Below are 22,668 nucleotides of genomic sequence, written 5' to 3'. Positions count from 1 at the left end.
GTAAATGCCGAGTCTCCTACCTGGAGAGTGATAGAGCTAGGACTGAAACCGGGGCCTAATTCCACCTTCCTTTCAGAGCCAGAGGGAGAAAAAGAGACCCACATGTTCTTTCAGGAGCCAAAGCAGAACGACTCCCAGAGAAATGTTTCTATGACGCACTGTGGCAATTTTTCAAAAAGAACTAGATGCAATATGACCCTCCAAACCACTGCCCAGGAGCAGCTTCTGCCTTCATCTTTAACGCTGCCCCGTGAGGGGAAGCTCACCCCGCCCCCACAGACCTGCTTCTGTGAAACCATCTGTTCCTGTTTGCCATGGACATCTTACCCAAACAAGAGACTTTCCCAGAAACTGATGCCAAAAACTGCACAAAGGCCACATCCATCACAGGCCTGTCCTTCACAGTGAGAGGGAACGTCTGGGGTTTCAATGTCAGCCCCGCTCGGGTCTCTGCCTCAGGAACCACCGCCTGTGGGAACACAGGGCAACATCAGCTATATCAGGGTTGCTGCTCCTCTGGCCTATGGGGCACCAGAACATTCATCTGGGCCCAAGGTCAAGCAGATTTCCAAGGACAAAGGTTCATTTCTAGGCCGAGTTTTACACTCACAACAAATATGCAAGTAGCCAGTGTGAAGACAACACATTTCTAATCAGACAAAAAACCCATCCCCAGCAGTGCCTTGGTGCAAACAAAAGCCCATCGGGCATAACTCTCCAGATCGACACCCGAGCTGTGGTCATCACCTGAACACAGGGTGGAAACCACACTTAATCCCAGAACCTTTTCCTGGCTTGAGGTCACACGTGACATAAGCTATGAACTTGCCGACGCTGCTTGGGTGCCCAATAGTGAAATCTTCTTCCTTTTCTTCTATGGGCCTTTCTCAGGCTAACGAGAGGGACTGGGAAAGAAGGCAATGGTCACGTTTTTCATCCCTGGTAAAGATTACATTTCGGAACTGCCCTTCCTTGGTTAAGTCCCTGCCGTGAAGGGCTTCCAAAGGCTTGTCAGTGTGGCCAGCTTTGCAAGAAGCTGCTGTCTAGTAAAGGAGCTGTCAGTCCACACACCACACTGTGCGATGGAAGCAGGGAGACACTGTTCTCCCACACAGGTCCTCAGAGGGAGGGATCCTACTTGCCCTAGAGGAGAGCAAGTCATAAAAGGAACCTTCCCAGCCCGCTCCATTCCCTCACTTGCTCTTTCTCAGGGAGGAGGAGCAGCAGCTGACTTGATGGGTGAGGGTGTGAAATCCACTGAGACACGGCCTTTCCCTGTGGGCAGGGCCTCTGCACTGAGAGGCACAGTGGGCTGACCTCTGGTCCTGTTGTGTCTCCTACCTCCTGGCCTCATCTGTGCTCACTGTGCAGTGAGACCAAGGGCCGAAGTCTCCCAGCCTCTCTGCTTGCCCAGATGGAGAAACCAGTGGTGCCTGCCCAGCATCTCCCATTCAGGGCAAGGCAGGAAAAGGCCTCAAGTTCCAGAAGCCATGCACTGTGGAAGTTACTGAGCTGCCATTAATAAAGAGTTCATTTTAATTTCCTTTGGGAATCATGGATATTCTGCAGCAGCCAAAAGCCTGAGAAGGTGGAGGTGTGATTGGCAGCCGGATACTAAGCCCTAATAAACATCACACTGGAAAAGAGAAAGGCCTGTCCTATCATTTTTAAAGTGATTGCCTGTCTGCTCCACTCACAGTGACATGCAGGAATGTAAAGATGTCAACATAAGAAGTTGGGAATGGAAATGCTCCTTCCCTAACGCATTCTGGCTAATGATAACCCTTTGAAAAATCAATGCTCTTTTTCAAATATCTTAACTAGAATAAAACTCATCATACCTGTACTTTGTAGGTCCCTGGTTTTGCTTTAAAACAAAATGATCCATGAGCATCCGTCTCCACGGTGACCAAAGACTTGTCCTTGTCTTGAGAAGACAGGACAACTTTGTATTTACTCATCTGCTTGACAGTGTCAGGGAAACGAATGATTGATATCTGGCCGCAGACACTGAACCTGCAACAAAGGGACCATTCATCCCAGCATGAGAACTCAATTATAACAGGAAAGGTGCTTATCAACCAAAATTACATGTCCATCTTCCAGCCCTTGTCCCTGAGACTAGATTCATCTTAAAAGACAGGAATGCAGCCCAAATGGTTCCAGTTTTAAAGGCAACCTTTGGAAAGATCGGACCTCTTTCTAATAAGGGAAAAGGCAGAGCGGGGGCCCAATGCAGGGCTGTGTGTGTGTTCTGGGTGACATCTGACAACCCCCCACGGTGGAAGTGATTTTTAGAAAATCTGTAGGTGATAAAAAAATGTTTCAGGTAATTGAATCTTTGGCGATGGAGCAGCCTCGGACTGAGAATATGGGCCAGTCCTTAAAAGCAAGAGCTGTAAGCTGCCTAAGAAAGTGCGGTATTACCAAGGCCATAAAACAAGGCAGTTATCAAAGACAACTTCCTCGCCTGTGATTACATATAATGTGTGGATAAGAGGAGCAATCTGGGAGATCTGAACATAAAAGGTAATTAAGTTAGAAAAATGCAAAGCTAAAGCTAAACTCCTTAGGAGCAAGGAGCCAAGAAAAGCAACTTGTAATTGACAAGCCCTATTAAGGTAATGATTCCGACTGGGCCGCATGAGCAGTGTGTAAAGGGCTCCAAAGTGTGTCTGGAGAGGCCCCTGAAAAGCACGTCCACACCCTGAGGAAGACCAACGAAGACCATTCTCAGTGATGCTCTTCACTCTCCCGTCAGCTGATGTGTCCAAGTACAGTAAGGTACCACAGCTGAAGGCCGTGACGACTTCCTCAACGGACTAAAGGTTAAATTTTCTAATCTTAAAGAATCATTTTAGATAAAAATCAGTTGTCGATTCTGACAGAAAGATAACAAAGCGCTGGATTCAACGCTGGGTAATCATGGGTGAACTAGATAATGGAACACCCCTCTGCAGCAAATAAAGAAACAACAGAAGGCACAACAAAGTGGTGGAATATTGTGTGTATGAAATCTGGGAATAATAAAGAGCAGTCATTTCTCAGTGACTGACCCCGCCGAATGAGCTTTTTGGTGTGGGGGCCAAAAACTATAGCCCAGTGGCCAAGTCCAGCCCGCCGGCCCGCCAGCCCGCCGGCCCGCCAGCCCGCCAGTCACCTTGTTTTGTATGGACGTGAGCTGAGGATGGTTTTCATATTCTTTTAACTTTTAAAAGGTTAAAGGAAAAATAAAATCAAAAGAATATTACATAATACATAAAAATGATATGAAATTCAAAATTCAGTGTCCTAAATAAAGTTTTATTGAAACACAGCCACATCTATTCATTTAGGAATTATCTATGACACATTCATCATAGAGACCATTAAGACCCTTTACCGAAAAAGTGTGCTAGCCCCTGATGTAGATGAAAGGGTATGCACTTTGGTTCTCATATTCATCTAATGTACACTTTCGGAATAAAAGGACAAGAGAATATTGATAAATTATTCTTAAGGACCTTTCATGGTCTCCTAATTCATGTCCACGTTAGGGCGAATGTCACCTAATTTGCTTCAAGCTGAATCTCTCCTAAGTTTTAAATATTTTAAGCATAAGATCTGTTTTAGCTCATATTCCCAATTAAAGAGAAGTGTCCATATTATATTTCAACTATAATAAAAAAATTAATTTAAAATAAAAGAGAGAAGTGTCCAGTTACCCTAAACCTCAAATGTATATTGGTTTAGTTTAGAAAAATAAACTAAAAAAAAAACAAAAAACTGGTAAGAGAATATTTGTTATATTGAAGGCCTTAAAAATTGATGTGTAGCAATAAATTCTTTCATTGGGGCTTAATAATTTATGAATAAAAACTGTTAATTTTGGTGTATTGTGGAATAACTATATCCTCATAGTCATTTGGACAGAAGTCAAAGAGTTTGTTTTTCAAATAAATTGAGATTTTTTTTTTAAGTAACAAACAATAAATTAAAAGGCAAATGTGCCACGTTGGCCCAAAAGGAAAATGATGAGTTTCCCCAATGGTGCTCAACAAATGTTTTCTTTCTTTGACCCCTATATTCCATTTTAAAGAAAATAAATATAGATGTAGTTCCCCCTCTCCACGAACTGCACTTCCTCCATCCACCCCATTGTTCAAATAAGCAACCTGGGACTCCGACAGCACAAGACCCATTGATTCTCTCTCCATACTACCTGTCAAATCTCTACTTCTCACTCCCTCCCTGCCAGCACCTGGTCCCAGCACCACCCTATCTCCTCGAGACAACTGTCATCACCTTCTTTCTAGTCCCTCCATTAGGTACTCTGGCTTCCCTCTGATCCATGCTTCACACAGCAGCCAAAAAATAAAAAACCTTTCTAAAATGACCTAATCCATAGCACTTGCTTGCTGAAAACTCTTCAACAGCTTTCCCTTGCATTTGGGGATAAGCCCATCTCCACAAGACGGCTGCAAGTCACACAGCTCTCCCACCTCACCACTGCGTCCAGCCACGGTGGCTGTCTTCCAGAGAGCGCCCTTCTCCCCCTCCAGGGCTGTGCCCAGGCTGTTCCCTCTACCTGGGAAGTTCTTCACTTAGCTAACTTGTAGTCCTCCAGAGGGTCCCAGTGACCCAGAGAGGCCTCCCATAGCTCCCCATTTAAATCAAGTCCTCTCAGAGCACCCGGTCTCTGCCCAGCACAACACCTACTTTCATTTACAATCACAAGTTTACTCGTCTTGAGTCTATCTCCCCAGTAAGATGAAAGCCCTGGCTTTGGGATGTTAGGTTTCTTTTTACTGTTATATACCTGGCATTTCTAACAGTGCCTCAACCAGAGTAGCTGTTCAAAATGTTTATGAAGGGGAAGAGGGAGGACATGAGTCCAAGAATTGTGTCCTGAGCTCCATGACAGACATGGTACCAGGTTCCACAGTTGATGTACTTCCTGATTTCCCATTTGACACTGAATCCCAACCTTGACCAGGCAAATGGACTGTGTTTTCATGGCTCAGCTTCCTGGATCTCCCTACCCATCGGGCACTAATTCACACCTAAAACCCACCCTTCAAACACTGGCATTTCATTTCTGGTGTACTGATTTCCCAATTCTACTTCTGGCTGCCACCTGCAGCAAAATCTTTAGGATTTACCTTCCATTCAAGGCTCTATTGGAGAGCTCCACCTAGTGGCTCTACAGACTCCAAAACTGAACCCCCATCATCTAACAGGCTCTCCCTACCCACAGCCGGTGGCACCACAGTCATCCTGCCCCTCAAAACGGAAACCCCCATCTGTCCTTCCCTTCCCTATAAGGCAAGCCCTCACCAACTCTCTTTTCAGGCCTCTTGTCTCCAAGTCTTGTCCCCTTCAAAGCCATCCTCCACCATGCCACCGGAGTGCCTCACTAAACACAAAAGTCTACCCGTGTTCCCTCCATGCTCACACTGTTCACTGGCCCCCGGGCCCCAGTGGAGAAAGCCCTCAACTTCCAATGGGGTGTGAGGAGGTCTGCCCCTCCTCTGCCTGCCCAGCACTTCATGCGCCAGCAACACCAAGCTTTATGCCACCATCACACCTGCTGCTCAGAAACTATGCACCTGCTCATGCTGCCTCTCTCCAAGCAGATGCTGTCCCTCTCCATTTAAGTTATTGAGCACCTATTACTCTCAAGAAAGACGGCAGCATCCCCACTCTACAGGTAACACAAGTGCGAGAAAGATCTGAGATATGACTCCAAGGCCTGGGTTCACTGCACCACACGTTATCACTACCTGATTAAACTACACAAATTCAACCACAGGATGTCCCCTCAAATGCAATAAATACAACAAAGCAGGAAAAACTATGACATCAGCTCAGAGCATCTTACAACAAACCTCGTCAACCAACTATAACATATTCCAAAGTCTTCAAGAATTAGGCCATGGAAGTCCCCACAGATGTGAAGTCCGACACGAAAGATCCTTTTCTTTAAGAATCCAGCATGTGCCCTAACCAGTTTGGCTCAGTGGATAGAGCGTTGGCCTGCGGACTCAAGGGTCCCAGGTTCAATTCCGGTCAAGGGCATGTACCTTGGTTGCGGGCACATCCCCAGTAGGGGGTGTGCAGGAGGCAGCTGATCGATGTTTCTCTCTCATCGATGTTTCTAACTCTCTATCCCTTTCCCTTCTTCTCTGTAAAAAATCAATAAAATATATATTTAAAAAAAAAAAAGAATCCAGCATGTAAGTACCTTCAGTGGATAAGACTTAGCACTAATCTTTTCAGCCTGAATTTCTCAAAAGGAGTCTGAGACTGCATGTGGATCCTTGGCAAAAACAGTCAGATCAAAGGTGACTTTGTTTTCTGCTGGCTGCTGACATAAGCACTGGCGCTCCCAGACCCAAACATGATAACCTTACCCCGTGGCAATGATGTCAGCCAGCTGAGGAGTGTTAGGTGCAATTTTGATTGTGACAGTTTCAAAGTAGAGGTGCTCTTTCTGCGCATGGATGGTGTATGTGCCAGTGGTTATGTTCTCCAGACGGAATGAGCCATCAGCTTTTGTTTTGACTGTAAAACAAAACACGCCAACAAAAGATGAGCCAAAAAGAACTGCCTAGCCCTCCATATTCACAGGAATACGTGAGACAGAAAGCTGACATATTTTCACAGTCATTAGGATTTTGTTTCCTTTCCATTTGCCTGTGATCAAACACTAGCCCCAGGGGCCAACACGTTTGCCCACCTTTGATTTGGTTATTCAGAGTGACGACTGCCTCCGGAACACCTTCTCCTTTGGGCCCATTCAGGACCCGCCCAGTGACAGAGAATCCCATGACGTGGAACACGGGCTGGAAGATGAAGAACAGGAAGAAGGTTCTCATGCATGAGCTGCAAACGTCTCCCTTATGCCACTCATGCCACCACTCACGGCATCGCTCAGCACATCTCCCACGCTGGCTGCTCCCAGTCCCGTATGCCAGCCACGCTCCTTCTCAGCTCACCCACACAAGTGGCTCCCCCACTGGCAGCACATTCCCTGAGTCCGTCTCCTTTCTTGTATTCTCAACAGTTGACATATTGATGTATGTCCAATAATTCAATAAAACAGATCTATAGATTTACTTCCCCAGCTAAAGATCACCAAGTCAGATTGGTGAGAGCCTCCCGACCCATTCTCCTTTCCTTCCTCCTCCCTCCAGACGTCCCATTTTGGAGTTCTCCAGCCCCCCAAGCTTAAACCCAGCATCACTTCAACATCAGTCTGTCCTGTGGATTTCACCTCAGCAAGGTCTCCCAAGCCCTTCTCCTGTCTCTTCCTACCACACCCTGAATTCAAGTCCTTAACGACTGCACCCCAGCTGCTGCACTGCCCACAGCATTTTGTAGTTGGGTTATCTGTGTCTGCCCATCCCACTCCTGAGAGCCATGGCTTTGATCTCTCTACAGCCTCTATGTTCCAGCCACCCCGATTCTTGGTTCCTCAAGCTGGCCACATGGGTGCACATGCATCCCTCACAGGGGCTTCCACACCAGCTGCTTCCTCAGCCTGGATCTTCTCCCACACCTAGACAAGATCTGGCAGGAAGCCACTCATTTTCATCAATCAGGTTTCAGTTCAAACTGTCACCACCTCCGAGAAGCTTTCCCTAACTATCCTATCTCAGTAGTGCCTGCCTCCCACCCCAGCCAGTCACTGTCCATCATACTAATCTATTGGCTTCATCAAAAAATGACGGATATCTGAAATGTCCTTGTTTGATTTATTATAGTTGTTTACCTCCCATTAGAAATGTAAGATCCATAGAGATGAAGACTTTTTCCATCTTAGTCACTGGTACATAGTAGGCACTCAATAAATAACTCATGAATGAATGAATGAATGAATGAATGAATGCATATATGCCACAGCATTTGAGAGAGCTTGAAAAAAATAAAATGGCTTCCTTTTTATTCAGGTAGTCTTTCTTCATCCTTCTAAAAAGATGTGGTTTACCCACTTTTTAATACATATATCCACTCAACAAACACGTTAGGTACCTACAATGTGCCAGGCACTAAGTCACATGTTAGGAATACAGTGAAGAGTAAGGCTGACGTCAGGCAGCTTACAGGCCCTCTCATACCTGAAATTCCCTTCACCTCTCTGTTTAAAAACGTGTCTTTCCTCACTCAACTGCTCCTGCTCTTCTCCACAGGCCCCTGAAGCATGCAAGAACTCCATCTTCTCACCCTTCTCACCCGCTCCAGGGCACAGCACAACAGTCAAGTGCTTTCCTGAACCTCACAAAGCAGAGTCAGGACCCCATGGAGCATGCCACCTGAACGCCAGCGCCTACCAGTGCAAACTCCCTTAGCGCAGCACTTTCAAATGTAAGATTACAAGAAAACAATTGAAATCTAATATTTTCAATAACTGTAACACTGGGTGGTCCGTTTAGGAAAGACTATTATTTTCTTTTGGGATTTGTTCTATCTAGCTAATTTGCTACAGTAACCATTTTCAAATTCTGTAATTAAAGATGTGTGATGAAAAACACATTTACCCTCTATTTTAGGGCCTAAGGAGTTTATCAGGCTGCCTATCCATTCCTATCACCACGGTCCAAGCTCTGTCAGCTCTCACTGATTGACGGCCACAGCCTCAACAGGCCCCTTGCTTCCACCCTGCCCCCTGGGAACTCTTCTCAACACTGTAGCCAAAGGCACCACACCTCTCCTCTGCTCAGAACCTCACCCAGAATGGGGCTAATTGTCACCCAGGGTGGCCCACCAGGCCCGGTACAATCTGCCCCATCATCTCTCTGTCCTTCTGTCCTCTTCCTCCCTGCCTCACTCCTTCCATTCCAGCCACCCTGGCCTCCTGGGTCCGCCAAACTCTCTAAGCCTCAGAACCTTAGCATCTGCTATTCCCTCTGTCTTAAAACACCCTTCCCACAGAAGTATGGTTCACTGTCTCTTCCCCTTCAGGGTGTGGCTCAAATGTCACCTTCACAGCGAGATTTCCCGAGAACACCCTGTAAGACAGCCACCCGTCTCAATCCTGAAAATGTGTAATCTCCTTTCTTGCTTTATTGCTCTAGGGAACACTAATCACTTTCTAATATACGTTCATTTGTAAGTATATTCCTTTTCTGACATTAGAACATGAATTCCACAGAACAGGAATTTTGCTTTGTCCCTGCTGTAAGCCCACCCCTAGAATAGTACCGGAAACGATGTCACTGGCACTCAATAAACTTATTTCCCTGAATGAAGTAGCTATAACTAGGGCTCCAAGTCTCTAAGATAAAGACATGTAGTAAGAGGGTTGAGGTATCTAGTGAATTCCAAGCTAAACTAGAAGAATACAAGATTCTGATGTTTCCAACAGCCCATCTTGATAAAATACTGATTATTTTCTTAAACTTGTTTGCAACACCTGTGCCCAGGGATGGGAACTCGAACAGTTGTTCCTCTAGAAGACGGGGAGTTCCTACCTCAATTTTCAGGCTGTCGTGTTCCACTGTAAAGTCGAGCCTGGAAGGAGCAACGTCAAAGGTAATCCTCTCCCCTCTGTAGAATGGAATCTGGAAGGAAGAGTCTGTTACTTGCTAAGAGCCAATAGCAAGATTCAACCATCAATATTAGTAATCGATCTGGCAGCCCACGAATGACAAGGGGTACAAGGCAGGCCAAGAGGAACTATCGTTCTGTTGCTGATTTTAAGAGAAAGGCCTGCATTTCTACAGCTATTACAGAGGGGCCAGAGCCTTATCCTAAATAACTGCTAAATAAAATGTTCACAAAACCGCAGGCCAACCAGTTAGTCCTTACCACCCAAATGGCATCGACTCTGACTGCACCCTAAGAGTCCCAAACACAAAGAGAACGGAAACTGCCTCACTCACCACAGTGTAGCCCCCACTTGGCAAGGAAGAGAAGGAGAAGGTGCCATCTTCTTTGGAGACTGCGTGGCACAAATATACCAGACTCTTGTCTTGGGGCTGGAAGCCGGGCACTGGTGAGATGGTGCAGCCCAGCACATCCTAGGCCAGGAAAAACAGAACATGACTTCCTTATCCACTTACATGTTCGGACTATCATCAAATAGCCACACTACAGGAAAACTTTCATAAGTTTTATGTCACAAAATATGTCTTTCGGAAATCTAACGCATAGTAGAGGTAAAAGGAACAAAAATATTTACATTCAAGTTTAAAATGGCACAGTTTTCTTGGAAAAAAAGACACGATTGCCCATCCCTACAATGGGTCACCATTCTCCAGATAAGAAATCGGAGCTTAGATGGACAGACAATAGTGCGGGGAAGGCCTAGAGCAGTGGTTCTCAACCTTCCTAATGCCACGACCCCTTAATACAGTTCCTCATGTTGTGGTGACCCTCAACCATAAAATTATTTTCATTGCTACTTCATAACTGTAATTTTGCTGTTATGAATCGTAATGTAAATATCTGATATGCAGGATGTATTTTCATTGTTACAAATTGAACATAAGTAAAGCATAGTGATTAATTACAAAAACAACATGTAGTTATATATGTGTTTTCCGATGGTCTTGGGCGACCCCTGTGAAAGGGTCGTTCGACCCCCAAAGGGGTCGCGACCCAAAGGTTGAGAACCGCTGGCCTAGAGAGAGGAAGGGATCGGGGTGGAGTGGGTCAATGCAGGGGAGAGGGGACACCTGTAATACTTACAACAATAAAGATAAATTTTAAAAAGAAAAGCAAAGAAAGAAAATGGAGCCCAGGAAGGTGAAGAGACTGGCCCAAATTCGCACAGCTAGTAAGAGACAGAGCTGGGATTTGTCAGAAATGGATCTGATTGATTTCAAAACCTGTGCACTTTACACCAAACTCCACCATCTCCCAGGATAGACATTCAGTTTCTTATAAGTCAACCGAGAAACACAATGTTCTGAAACGTTGAGATTATAAATCAACCTTCACTGAATTTTAAATAGTATAGTCTGTGTCTCCTTTCTTCACTTTCCTTTGCTTACCTCTTTGGTTACTGAAGAAGAAAAGAGAAGAAACTTCACCCCTTTCATGGGCTCCCCATCACTGCGGACAGAGCCAGACACGTTGTATCCAGCCACAATCAGGGGACTGGCGGCGTTAGCATTGGAGTTGGTCACTCGCACAGTGGTGCTCGCCTACAAAAGAAGATTTTAACTTCCAAAAAAAGGAAATAGTATATATAAATTTAAAAAGCACATATAAGGGGTGGCTAATTGATGTTTCTTTCTTACATCGATTTTTCTCTCTCTCTCTCTCTAAAGTCAGTAGATCAATCCATCAGGAAAGGAAGGAAGGGAGGGAGGAAGGGAGGGAGGGAGGGAGGGAGGGAGGGAGGGAGGGAGGGAGGGAGGAAGGAAGGAAGGAAGGAAGGAAGGAAGGAAGGAAGGAAGGAAGGAAGGAAGGAATAGAGAGAGAAGCACTTGCAAAGTGTTTAAGAACATGGGGACATGAAAAAAGGAACGTAAAATTGCATATGTAGTATAATCACTATTTTTTCATGCACACAATGAAGTAAAGGGAAATATGGCAAATGTAGATAATGGCAATTTCATCTGTATGGTGACATTTTACTTCTTTTACACATTTTCCACCTTCCAAATTTTTTGTTTCCACTCCTTGATTCTTTATGTTTCAATTTTTAAAAGTGAGCATGCCTTATTTTTTCCCTATGTTTAATGGCATATAAAGCATATATTTTTTAAACTACAGTACGATTTACGTGGAGAAAAGTACACATATTCTAAGTGTCCAGGGCAGTGATTTTCACAAACTGAGCACACCATGCAAACAGTGCCAAAAACAGAATAGAACGAGCCCCACAGCCCCACTCAGGCTCATTTCCAGTCACGGCCCCCCTTAAGGGGCAGCCAGCATCCTGACTTTTAACAGCGCACTTTACTTTGAAACACAACTTTATATTAATAAACTAAATTCCTTTATGCATACAATTAACAATGTAAGCCTTAACATGTATTCTATTCGTAATATGTAAGCCACTGAGTTTTAAATAAAACATTTTTAAACCTAGGCTGAAACCATACCATCAATTGTAACTGCATAAAAACTTCAGGGTAAAAACTGAAACACTTATTCTGATGCTCCTTGAGCAAGAATGAGACACAGCCTCAAAATTAACGTAAAAGCTAACATGTCGAAATGTCCCTTAAGTCTTTCTTATTTCAATTTGTTTTTCCACAGCTATTATAAAACCTCACCTAGTATATTTCTTCTTTTTTTTTTATCTTTTATTATAAACTATTTCAAACAAAATAATATAAGAACTACTCTACAGAACACCTATACACGCTCTAACGAGCTAAAGAAATGAGTAAAAATACAATTTAAGACCCTTACATCTCCCCTTTCTCCTCCCTCTACAGATGTCAGTATCCTAATTAGCATGTGTTTGCCATTCCTGCCTACATCTGTGCAATTTTTGCACATATGAATACATCCCTAACTGGTATGATCAGGAGTGTTTTTAGTTACTGTATAAATGGCATCATATTTCCTTATCCTTCGGCAACTTGCCTTTTTCCTTCACGGTAGGTTTTTAAATATAGTCGTATTGATGTATGTGGCTCTGACGCATTCATTATGGCTGATGTGCAGAATTCGATTGTGTGATAAAACCACAATCCACCCTCCTCTTAATGAGCATTTAGGTTGTGTGCAATATTTTGCTATTGCAAACAAAGTTGCAATAAACATTCTTATACGTTCTCCTTGGGCACATATACAACAGTTTCTAGGATGTTAAGCATCTTTATAGAATGTTGTTCTTGACTGAAAAAAGCACAACAAAAAATCTCCTCAGGTTCTTTTGTGTTGATTTGGCTTAAGATAGCTGTAGTTAATAACAAACCTATTTCACGGAAGGAAGATGATATTTTTACCTAAAACTGAAACCAACGTAAGCAACATGTGCTACAGTGAAGGAGTTTCACCTTATAAATACCATCAAGTTCATCAGCAGCACCACTATTTTTGCATCTACTTCTAGAAAACCATAAACTCATTTCACATCCTGAACCGAAACCCCTGCTGTGCCCAAACCAGCACGTTGTTGCCACACTAAAGACATAACAGAAATGCTTACCTCTTTCAATGCCCAGGTTGGATGAGTTGCAAGGATTTCATAATCTCCAGGAAGAACTTTAAAAAATGCAAACCTAAGGATACAAAATACCACTTAACTCACTCCCAACCACCCGAGTAGTTCTCATTTTATGACCAATATTGGAAAGAACAGAAAATAGTGTTTGAATTATCACAGACTTGCCGTTAGCTGGTTAGTGAGCATAAACAACATGTCATCCTTCACTGTGCAAAGTCACATCAGACAGCACTTACTGTGTGCAAGGATAGGTATTCTGTGTGCCGACAGGAAGGAGGGTTTATGTTTTCCTTAACCCCCAGGAATTCTGGCTTAAAAACCAGTCACTGTGGTTTAGCAGGCGTCAGTCATAGAATAGGCAAGAAGGGAGTGATGTGTCAAAGGCACAGAAGTGGAAAGGAGTCACATGTAAGGACAGAGAACAGATCTGATAGGCTAGGCAGACACTAACACAGGATGATACTAATGATATGGGAGGAAAAATGATAAGAACCTCTGAATCCTATGCAAGAGTGTTTAGACCTGTTATCAGAAACAAATATGACATTATGGGCTTGTATGCAAAGCAACAGCAATGAAAGCAGAAGTCAGTGAAGATCTCTCAGGTAGGTACTGACTAACCAAGACCAGAGTAAAATGAGCTGAGGTTGGAAATGGAAGGATTCTGACACATTTAACCCTTTAAATCTGCAAAGCACCAGACAATTAGAGGGCTAGTTCTAATGAAATGAATTACAAAAAGCATTCAATTTCTTCTTCTGTGGTGGTATTTTATTATATCAAACTAGAGGCCTGGTGCACAAATTTGTGCACTGGAGGGGGGGGGGGAGTCCCCTCAGCCCAGATTGCCAGAGGACGCAGGCCAGGCCAAGGACCCCACCGGTGCATGACTGGGGCTGGGGAGGGATGCGGGAGGTTGGCCAGCTGGGGAGGGATCGAGGGAGGGCTCCAGGGTGTGTCCAGCCCGTCTCACTCAGTCCCAATCGGCTGGAGCATCTGACCCCTGGTGGTCAGTGCATGTCATAGCGATTTGTCGACTGGTCGACTGTCTGCCCCCTGGTGGTCAGTACACGTCATAGTGAGTGGTTGAATAGTCTTAGCATATCATTAGCATATTACGCTTTGATTGCTGAATGGCCGAATGGCCAGTCACACACTTAGCATATTAGGTTTTTATTATATAGGATATTGCCTGTAATAACTGGATAGAGCTTGGCAATCACTTTGCTACAATAAAATTCAAGCTGCCACTGGATTTTGGTCTTAGTAAGATGTAGCCTACACTTCATATCCATGATATCCCTGGTCTGTAAGTTAGTATCTTCATTAGTTAGTGCGGATAAAGAGATTCAGAAAGATCAAGTCATTTTTCCCAGCAAGGTCAACAGCAAACTACTAGCCTAGAGAAAATGAGAACTCCACATTCCTTCTATAGACCAGGGCTGGAGAGGCATCAATCAAATGTTATTTCAAAAATAATTTCAACAATCATTTAAAAACCGAATGACTTACTGACAGATTCATTATAAACTTCAATTTTGCAGCTTAGTCAATTTTGTATATTAAAGTAGTAATGATCTGAATGCTCTCAAAATTATCAGTTGGAACTATTCTGCTATTAATCTTGGCACATCTGTTAACATTTACAACTCAGTGATATAAATCCATTAAATAAATGCTTTAAATTTGACTTAACAAGGTTAATTAAGTAGTCATCATTCGAACTACAAAACAATTTTGATGTAATAGGGACAAAATGATTTGTAAAAATAATTGAGCTAACCTATATTTGAGGTAAGTTATTAAGCACATATGTCACACCAAAAAGCTTGAAACACTAACACTAGATAATTTAATCTTCTCAATAACTTTAGGATGGAAAATTTCATGATTATTATCATTTTTGAATGAGGAAATGGAGGCCCAGAGGCCTTAAGTAATTTGCTCCTGGTTAAACAGCTAGTAAATGGGGAAACCAGGATTCAAACCCAGGCTCTTGGGCTCCAGAGCCAGTGCCAACCATTAAATAAAGACCTACTAGATGCCAGGCCCTGCAGTAGGTGCTTGATAGGTGTTATCTCATATTCAGTAACCCCGCCAATGCTACATGCAATGGGTCAAATGACTTCCATTATACAGATGAGAACTTGAGGCCCTGACAGGCATGAACTGGTCCAAAGAGGCCAAATTAGGATTTGAACTGAGGTCTCCCTAAATCCAAAGCTCTCCCACCTCCATCAGCTCCCCGCTCTAGCGACAAGGCAGGATGACACAAGCACAACTCACTTTCCACCAGGCTGCGTAACTGTGGACTGGATCTTCGCTTCGGTCCCTGTGCTTCTCAGAGACACCTGAACTCCAGCAGGACCCAGGGGCTGCCCTTTGCTGAGAACCTGTCGTGGAGAAGGAGGTTGAACTTGACCTAGGAGCAAAGTGCTCCTCTCAAGAGATCCTGCTCCTACTCCCCACAGGAGGCTGATAACCTTTTTTGGGTGAAAATTCCTTTGAAAAGGTGATGGAGATCATGGATACCCTTCCCAGAGAGGTTTAAGGGGCCGTGAGAGGGAACAGTAACAGTATAGTAATACTGTGTTTCATTGACTCTAAGACACCGTCAGTTAAAAATGTACAATTATTTTAGAAAGTTTGGAGTATAGAGATGATCCTCATCTCTAACAGGAAACCCACACATAAAGAGGGAACAAAAGGGCCTCCCTCTCAGTGTAAAGGTAAAGACGTAGGCCTGCCGTGCAGAAAAGGATGGCAGGCAAATGTGCACGTCTCAACCTTGATGCTGGATGGAGGGAAGAAAAAAAATTCTCCCGGGAATCTGTCCCTATAAAAGGCCACTCCTGGCACTTACACGCTAACAGCCTCTACTCTTACAGGGTAAGAGCAACAACCTAGATCGGACCCCTAAAAACACCCACTACATTTTATACTCGATTTTATCGAGTTCCCAGATCCTCTCGAAGCTTACCTGTGGGTCCCTCGTGTGATCAAAGTCCCCAGGTTAAAAAGTGCTATTTTTTTAAAGGTAAGAGAAGACCCAGTGGATACTACAGAGCAAACGTTAAAAGTAAGGCAGTTCTGAAACCAAACCTTTCCATTCACAGAGAAGCCCGTGAACACAAAGTTGATGTCCCCGCCCTTCGTGCAGATGTCATTGACGCCATCCACATAGAGCTCCACGCTCGTTGGTTCTGAGGGATGAAGATGGGAATGGGGTACAAGACACGAAGAAGTTTAGTTCTGGGAAATTGTCTAGGTAAAATGCAATTAACTCTCATTTTATTTATTTTTGAGCACTTAGTATAGTCGCATGGTTCAAAATCCAAAGGTATAAGACAGGCAGGGAAAGTCTCTCTCCCACCCTTCTTCCCTGGACGCTCAGTTTCCTGCCCCTGAGGGAACCAGTGTTTAGAGGATAATATATTCTTGTAACAATCTTTCAGCCGAGTTGTATCTCAGAGTCCCATGGAAAATTCAGTGAGCACCAACCAGCTTATTCACTGAATGTTTACCACAGGCCAGGCACTGAGCTAAGGGCATTTAATTCTCAAAACTACTGTAAGAGGTAGGTAGTAACATTTACAATTGATTGAGGGGTAAACAGAGGCACAGGAAGGTTAATGGATCTCTCAAAGTCACAGCACTTGTGAGTTACAGGACCCCAATTCAAGCCCCAAAAATCTGGTTCCAGTTCTGTTCCCTGACCAAGTACGTGGGTTCAGCCATATTAAACCAGGGCCAAAAACTCCAATGCCCCCAGAGAGCAAATGGGTAAGAAGTAAGCAGACAGGCCAAGTGGGGACTATGTGAATGGCTCGATCCCCAATAGGGGGTGTGCAGGAGGCAGCCAATCGATGATTCTCTCTCATCATTGATGGTTTTCTCTCCCTTTCCCTCTCCCTTCCTCTTTCTGAAATCAAGAAAAATATATTAAAAAAAATAATTTAGAACAAAAAATTACAAACACACAGGTGAAGATGCCAATAAAAAATGGACAGAAGCTTTGAACAGGTACCTCACAAAAGAGAATATCCAAATGGCAAATAAACATAAAAAGTGTTCAACCTCGCCCTAGCTGGTTTGGTTCAGTGGACAGAGCATTGACCTGTGGACTGAAGGGTCCCAGGTTCAATTCCAGTCAAGAGCACATGCCCAGGTTGCAGGCTCAATCTCCAGTAGGGGGCGTGCAGGAGGGAGCCAATCAATGATTCTCTCTCATCATTGATGTTTCTATTTCTCTCTCCCTCTCCTTGTCTTTCTGAAATCAATAAATATATACATATATATATTTTAAAAGTGTTCAACCTCATTGACCATTGAGGACAATCAAATCAAAATCACAATGGATACCACCACATCCCAACCAGAATGGCCAAAATGAAACAGACGGACCGTGCCACGCGCTGGTGAGAACATGGAGCACCTGGGACCCTTACACACTGTTGGGAGAGGAGAAATTGCTATATCTACTTTCCATGTTTCGCCATATCTACTAGAGCTGAGCACGTAAAAATTCGATTGCCCAGTAATTTCATTTCTGGTATATACTCAATAGAAATGCAAACCCACATGTATCAAAAGATACGTACAAAGATGTCTGCAGGAATACCATTCTTATGGCCAAAATCGGGAAGCAAACCAAATGTCCATCAAAAGCAGAAGGGATAAATCACTTCACATTCACATAGTAATAGAATGAAAAGCTACACATAATACAAGTAAATTTCATGAACTATGTTGAAAGAAACCAGATACAAAAAAATGTGTGGTTCCATTTTTATCAAGTTCAAAACAATCTATACTAGTAATCTGAGGTCAGGGTGGTGGTCCACCTGGGGGGGGGGGGCGTGGGGAGCAGTTAAAGAGTACCTGTGGGTACTGATAAAGTTCATCTCATTGTCTGGGTGGCAGTTACATGGAGGAGTTCAGTTTGTGAAAATTCCTGAAAGTATGTTATAATTCAATAAAAAATTTTAAAAGTTTATCAAAAAGAAAAAGCACTGACAGGTAGGGAGGGGGCGCCAACTCCAACTGGCTGCCAATCTGTGACCTCTGCTTTAGCCATTAGTTGGGTTTGAGTCCCCCTGACTCCCCAGCTTCTAGAATGCACCAGCCAGGTGCCCCCAAGTTTGAAACGGAAAAGAACTTTCCCACAGAGCCAAATTAGCTACCTGAGCTTCCCTTCACCCGTTATGATGGCAGGGACGCAATTCAATTCTTCCTTGTCTAACTTGCAAGGCAGCCAGGCGGGAACAACCACGGCCCCCCACTCCTATCCCTAAGCTATAGAACTGGGATCACGCACATCTGCCATAGCGAAAAGTCAACAGTGTCTCTTCTCCAAATCATCAGCCAGCTCCAAGCAGAACCCTCTATTCTGAAGGACCGTTTTTAATGATCGCCTAATTACCTGCTAATGATGTGCCAACCATTCTGAACACATAAATATATTGGCCAATTAATCCTCCAGGTCGCCTGTGAGGCAGAGAGGAGGCGGACACAGAAACAGGGGAAGTAACTTGTCCAAGGTCAACCCAGAGCTGGCAAGGCCCAAGGCTGCCAGATCTTCTGATCTCTTAAGAGAAGTAGAACTAGACTTTTATGCCAAAAAAAAGAGATAAACAATAGTAACACTGAGGGAGCTAAGAAAGAAGCCATCCTGGGACAAAAACAAAGTCCCCGCTTCTGACCTCCATATATAACCTTACTGCCACTTAATGAATGAAACGGCTACAGTAGAGTTTCCTGAGAAAGGTACTAGAAAAAATGTCTACTCTAAGAAAGATGACAAAAAACCTCCAGGTAGATCTAAGGTATCAATCTATCCTAAAGTGAAAAGGCAAGGGACCCGCTTCTCCACTAGAAATGAATCCTCAGTATTGTAGCAATCGATGCCCTCTAGCAACTTAAATTAATAGTCAGCATATAATCTAATCATTTGCAGAGTATTATCAGGTTATTCAATTAACTTACCAAAACTCCACCCTAGGGGAGGCTCAATCTTCAGAATAAAATCTCCCTGAGAGAGGGGGGAAAAAGGTACAGGATTGAGAATTGATGACCCTTCAACTAGCTTAACTTAGTTTAGTGCTACCACTTAATCTAGAATTTTTACACAGAAAATGAAATTCCAAGCATAAACTGAAGCCAATCACCAGAAGTTCCCATCCAACCAATCAGAAGACACCATGTTAAAGCCCCAGGGAGAATCCTAAAGATACCATATTCAGCCACTCCTTGTTGTTAGATACCAAACATACTATTAATGAATCTATTAACCCCACATATGCCAGGGTCAACACAAGAACTAAAGTCATTTCTTAACACTATATTTTACTCATACACCTTGGTTTCTTGAGATTGTTTTAATAGTTTAAAAAGATAAAATAAAATAAATTTAAAAAGATTTCAAGACCCAGCTAATCCACCTCTAGCAATCAATTTTATGGACAAGGTGGGGCAAAAGTGGGTTTACAGTTGTGAATCTGAGAAACACAGAGCTTATTCTTGTCTTATTTATTAATTATTGTATTATTTTCTACAGACTGCATTGGAGGTTGGGGTGGAGTTGGGGGAGGGGACAGGAAGAGATTAACTAAAGAACATGTATGCATAGATGCATAACCCACGGACACAGACAACAGCATGAGGAAGGACTGGGGTGAGGCAGGGGTTGGGTGGAGGAAGGCAAAATGGAGAAAATGGGAGATATCTGTAATACCGTCAACAATAAAATAAAATTGTAAAAAAGGAATGTAAAAAAAAATAAGGCAATAGATCTATACATGCTAATGTTGAAAGGAACCAAGATATTACCATAGGAAAAACAATCAAATCACACAGTGATTCTTACGATTCAATTCCATTTGTCTTTTTTAAAAAAATCAAAATCAAGAAAAAGCAGCCTATTATATTAGGATACACACCAAAACTTTTTTCAAAGGTTACCACTACACAATCTGGGGGATAAAATATAAAATTTACTTCAAGTATTTCAAAGACCTTGATTTTTTTTTCCACAGAGCTCATAAGTTTGCATATTACTTACATAATTTTCTTAAAGCAACATTTTAAGCTGCTTGCAAATAAAGGGTGCTAGTAAACCAGGGTTTCTCGGCCCTAATACTGCTGACATTTGTCTGTCCCGTACAACATCATGGACATTTCGCTTCCTTCCAGGCCTCTACTCACTAGAGAACTGTAGCACTCCCCCGCCCCTACAGTTGTAACCACCAAAAACGTCTCTATACATTGCCAGCAGTCTCTGAAGACTTTGAGAAACACGACATTCAATCAAACCATCCAGAAGCTCTCTCCTCCAGAATTTGGCCAGAAGTGTCACATTCTACTTACAATTCACGAAACAGCTGAGCATGTGCTTTTGCGGGAAAGGCCATTCCCCTGGTTAGCACAGCGCTGCGGGCCACACCACTTCCCATTATAAAAGACTAAACTGCTCTGTCCTCTTACCTTATCATACAAGGGGATCATAAAGTAACCATTGTTAGGGGCACAGTCTGTCTGGTATTTCAAAGTCCCATGCTTGGTGTACAACTTTATCTGAAAGAAAGGAAAGAGAAGTCACAATATCACCTTTGAGAATTAGCCACGTAATAGTACGTTACGCCTGAATGCATTCAGTCAATGCATTTGCTGAGGGCCTACTATATGCTGCTGTGAGCACTGGGCATGCAGGAGAGAAGTAAGTACCCCCAAAATAATGTGATTCCATACTTTTTAGGTTAGAAACCATCTGAAGTCTACCACAAAAGTTATATTTTCCAATGCTTTTTAAATTTTAATGACTGTTTCTATGTTGCTTTCTAGGTCTTAAATGTTCAAACTTGCTGTTAGTAAGGTGCTTGTTAAAAGCAATTCCTGCCCAACCAGAATGGCTCAGTAGTTGAGCATTGACCTATGAACCAGGAGGTGCACAGGAGGCAGCCAATCAATGATTCTCTCTCATCATTGATGTTTCTACTTCTCTCCCCCTCTCCTTCATTTCTGAAATCAATAATAAAATTTTTTTTAAAAAGCAATTCCTGAGCCCCACTTGTGTTTCTAAACTAGGTTTGAGGGGTCAGGCCAGGGATCTGTATTATTAACCCCAAATGATTCCCAATACTTGTAGTAACACTCATCTAAAAATTTTTAAATTTTCTCTCTTATTTTCATTCTCAGGACAAAAACATATCAAAAGACATTTAATATATATCCTCTCCTCAGGACTCTCTAAAACTCCTGCATCCTGAGCTTCCCAGACACACACTGTTAACCCATTTAGATCCTCAAGTAACACCTGAGTCTCCCACATGCTGTGTGACCTTGGGCAACTCATTTCCCCTCCTGAAATCCTTTGTTTCCTCGTGGTGGCTGCTCAGATCCACAGCTCTGCATAGTAAGCACCTGGCAGAGTATGGACTTTAAAAAAAAGTAGCCTGCATTACTGTTTCTGTTACTATTTTACTATATTATACTATGTTGTATTACTAACATCTCTCAGAAGAAAAAAAGCAATGTAGTGTGTCATTAGCAGGGCAGAGGCTGGATTCAAAAAAGATTTCCTAAACATACCTGCATGGATCAACCACTCTGACCCTCAGTTTCTACATCTTGTAACAGGAAGCAGTTGGATCTCACCTCCAAAATGTTAATGCTATGACCAGGATATGGAAGTAACAATTGTGTCATACCAGCTAAGATGTAAGAAGCAGCGAACTCACAACATGTACACTTGGGAAAGGAACAGAGTTAATTTACACTTGGGTTTGTAAGTGCCCGATGGGTGTGACCATAGCTTACACTCCACAGCGCCTGGGACGTCTTTAGTGTAGGTACTCAATAAACACTCAGTGAGTCTGTTTACAGGCCATGAAGAAAATCAGATGCACAAACTTAAAGCAGGGGTTGAAAATCCACCTGCCCAGAGGGGCCAGGGAAGCAACGGCAAGGGCATGCATGTAAAGGGAGACAGATCGCTACTCAACCCAAACCAAGTTTTGCAACCCAAAGATCAGCTGGTTTTCCAGAGAAATCAGGAATCCAGTTTTTAAAATGAAATCTCCTGATTGTCAGAGTATCAGCAGCCAATATTATCTTTCTTTTGTAGGGATTTGTGTCTGTTGTGTTTACTATACTGCTGTACCCCCACCCTGGACAGTTTCAGTACAGCAGGGGCTCACTCCAGTTACTGACTGAATGCTTATGATGGAAAAACACACAGAAGGGAAGAAGGCTAGGAAAGAGTAAAAGTAGTTTTATTAGGAGACAGAAAATACAATCAAGAAATTATTGTGGAACATCTTGATTATTTGCACATCTTTCATTAAGTACAGATCAGGACACAGGGTGACAATATACATTACACATATGAAATGTCTGATTTCATAATCAGAAATTATGAAAGAATAAATGTGTCAGACCATCTGGACAGGCAGCCTTGGGCTCACGGAGCACACTTAAGACTAGGTCACAATACGTGCCCGGCTCTCAAGGTCACTATCGTGTTTGGGGTGGGAGTGCCCCTAACTGCCTTCACTTTCCTC

General features: G+C 43.2%; 1 protein-coding gene across 1 annotated transcript in view; it reads right to left on the bottom strand.

Moving 5' to 3' along the window:
• Positions 1 to 22,668, bottom strand: part of LOC132233123 (BOS complex subunit NOMO1) — a 51,690-nt gene that overhangs the window by 27,231 nt on the left and 1,791 nt on the right. The window contains exons 2-13 of the mRNA XM_059693286.1: positions 20,594 to 20,683; positions 19,097 to 19,142; positions 16,214 to 16,314; positions 15,398 to 15,504; positions 13,094 to 13,166; positions 10,977 to 11,129; positions 9,864 to 10,001; positions 9,453 to 9,542; positions 6,719 to 6,824; positions 6,393 to 6,543; positions 1,842 to 2,016; positions 328 to 469 (exon numbers count right to left, since the gene is read on the bottom strand). Of these exons, the coding sequence (XP_059549269.1) occupies positions 328 to 469; positions 1,842 to 2,016; positions 6,393 to 6,543; positions 6,719 to 6,824; positions 9,453 to 9,542; positions 9,864 to 10,001; positions 10,977 to 11,129; positions 13,094 to 13,166; positions 15,398 to 15,504; positions 16,214 to 16,314; positions 19,097 to 19,142; positions 20,594 to 20,683 (1,372 nt within the window). The remainder of the gene's footprint in view (positions 1 to 327; positions 470 to 1,841; positions 2,017 to 6,392; positions 6,544 to 6,718; positions 6,825 to 9,452; positions 9,543 to 9,863; positions 10,002 to 10,976; positions 11,130 to 13,093; positions 13,167 to 15,397; positions 15,505 to 16,213; positions 16,315 to 19,096; positions 19,143 to 20,593; positions 20,684 to 22,668) is intronic.

Source organism: Myotis daubentonii, chromosome 4 (assembly GCF_963259705.1).
Source record: "Myotis daubentonii chromosome 4, mMyoDau2.1, whole genome shotgun sequence".
NCBI lineage: Eukaryota > Metazoa > Chordata > Mammalia > Chiroptera > Vespertilionidae > Myotis > Myotis daubentonii.
This window is presented reverse-complemented; position numbering and strand designations above follow the sequence as displayed.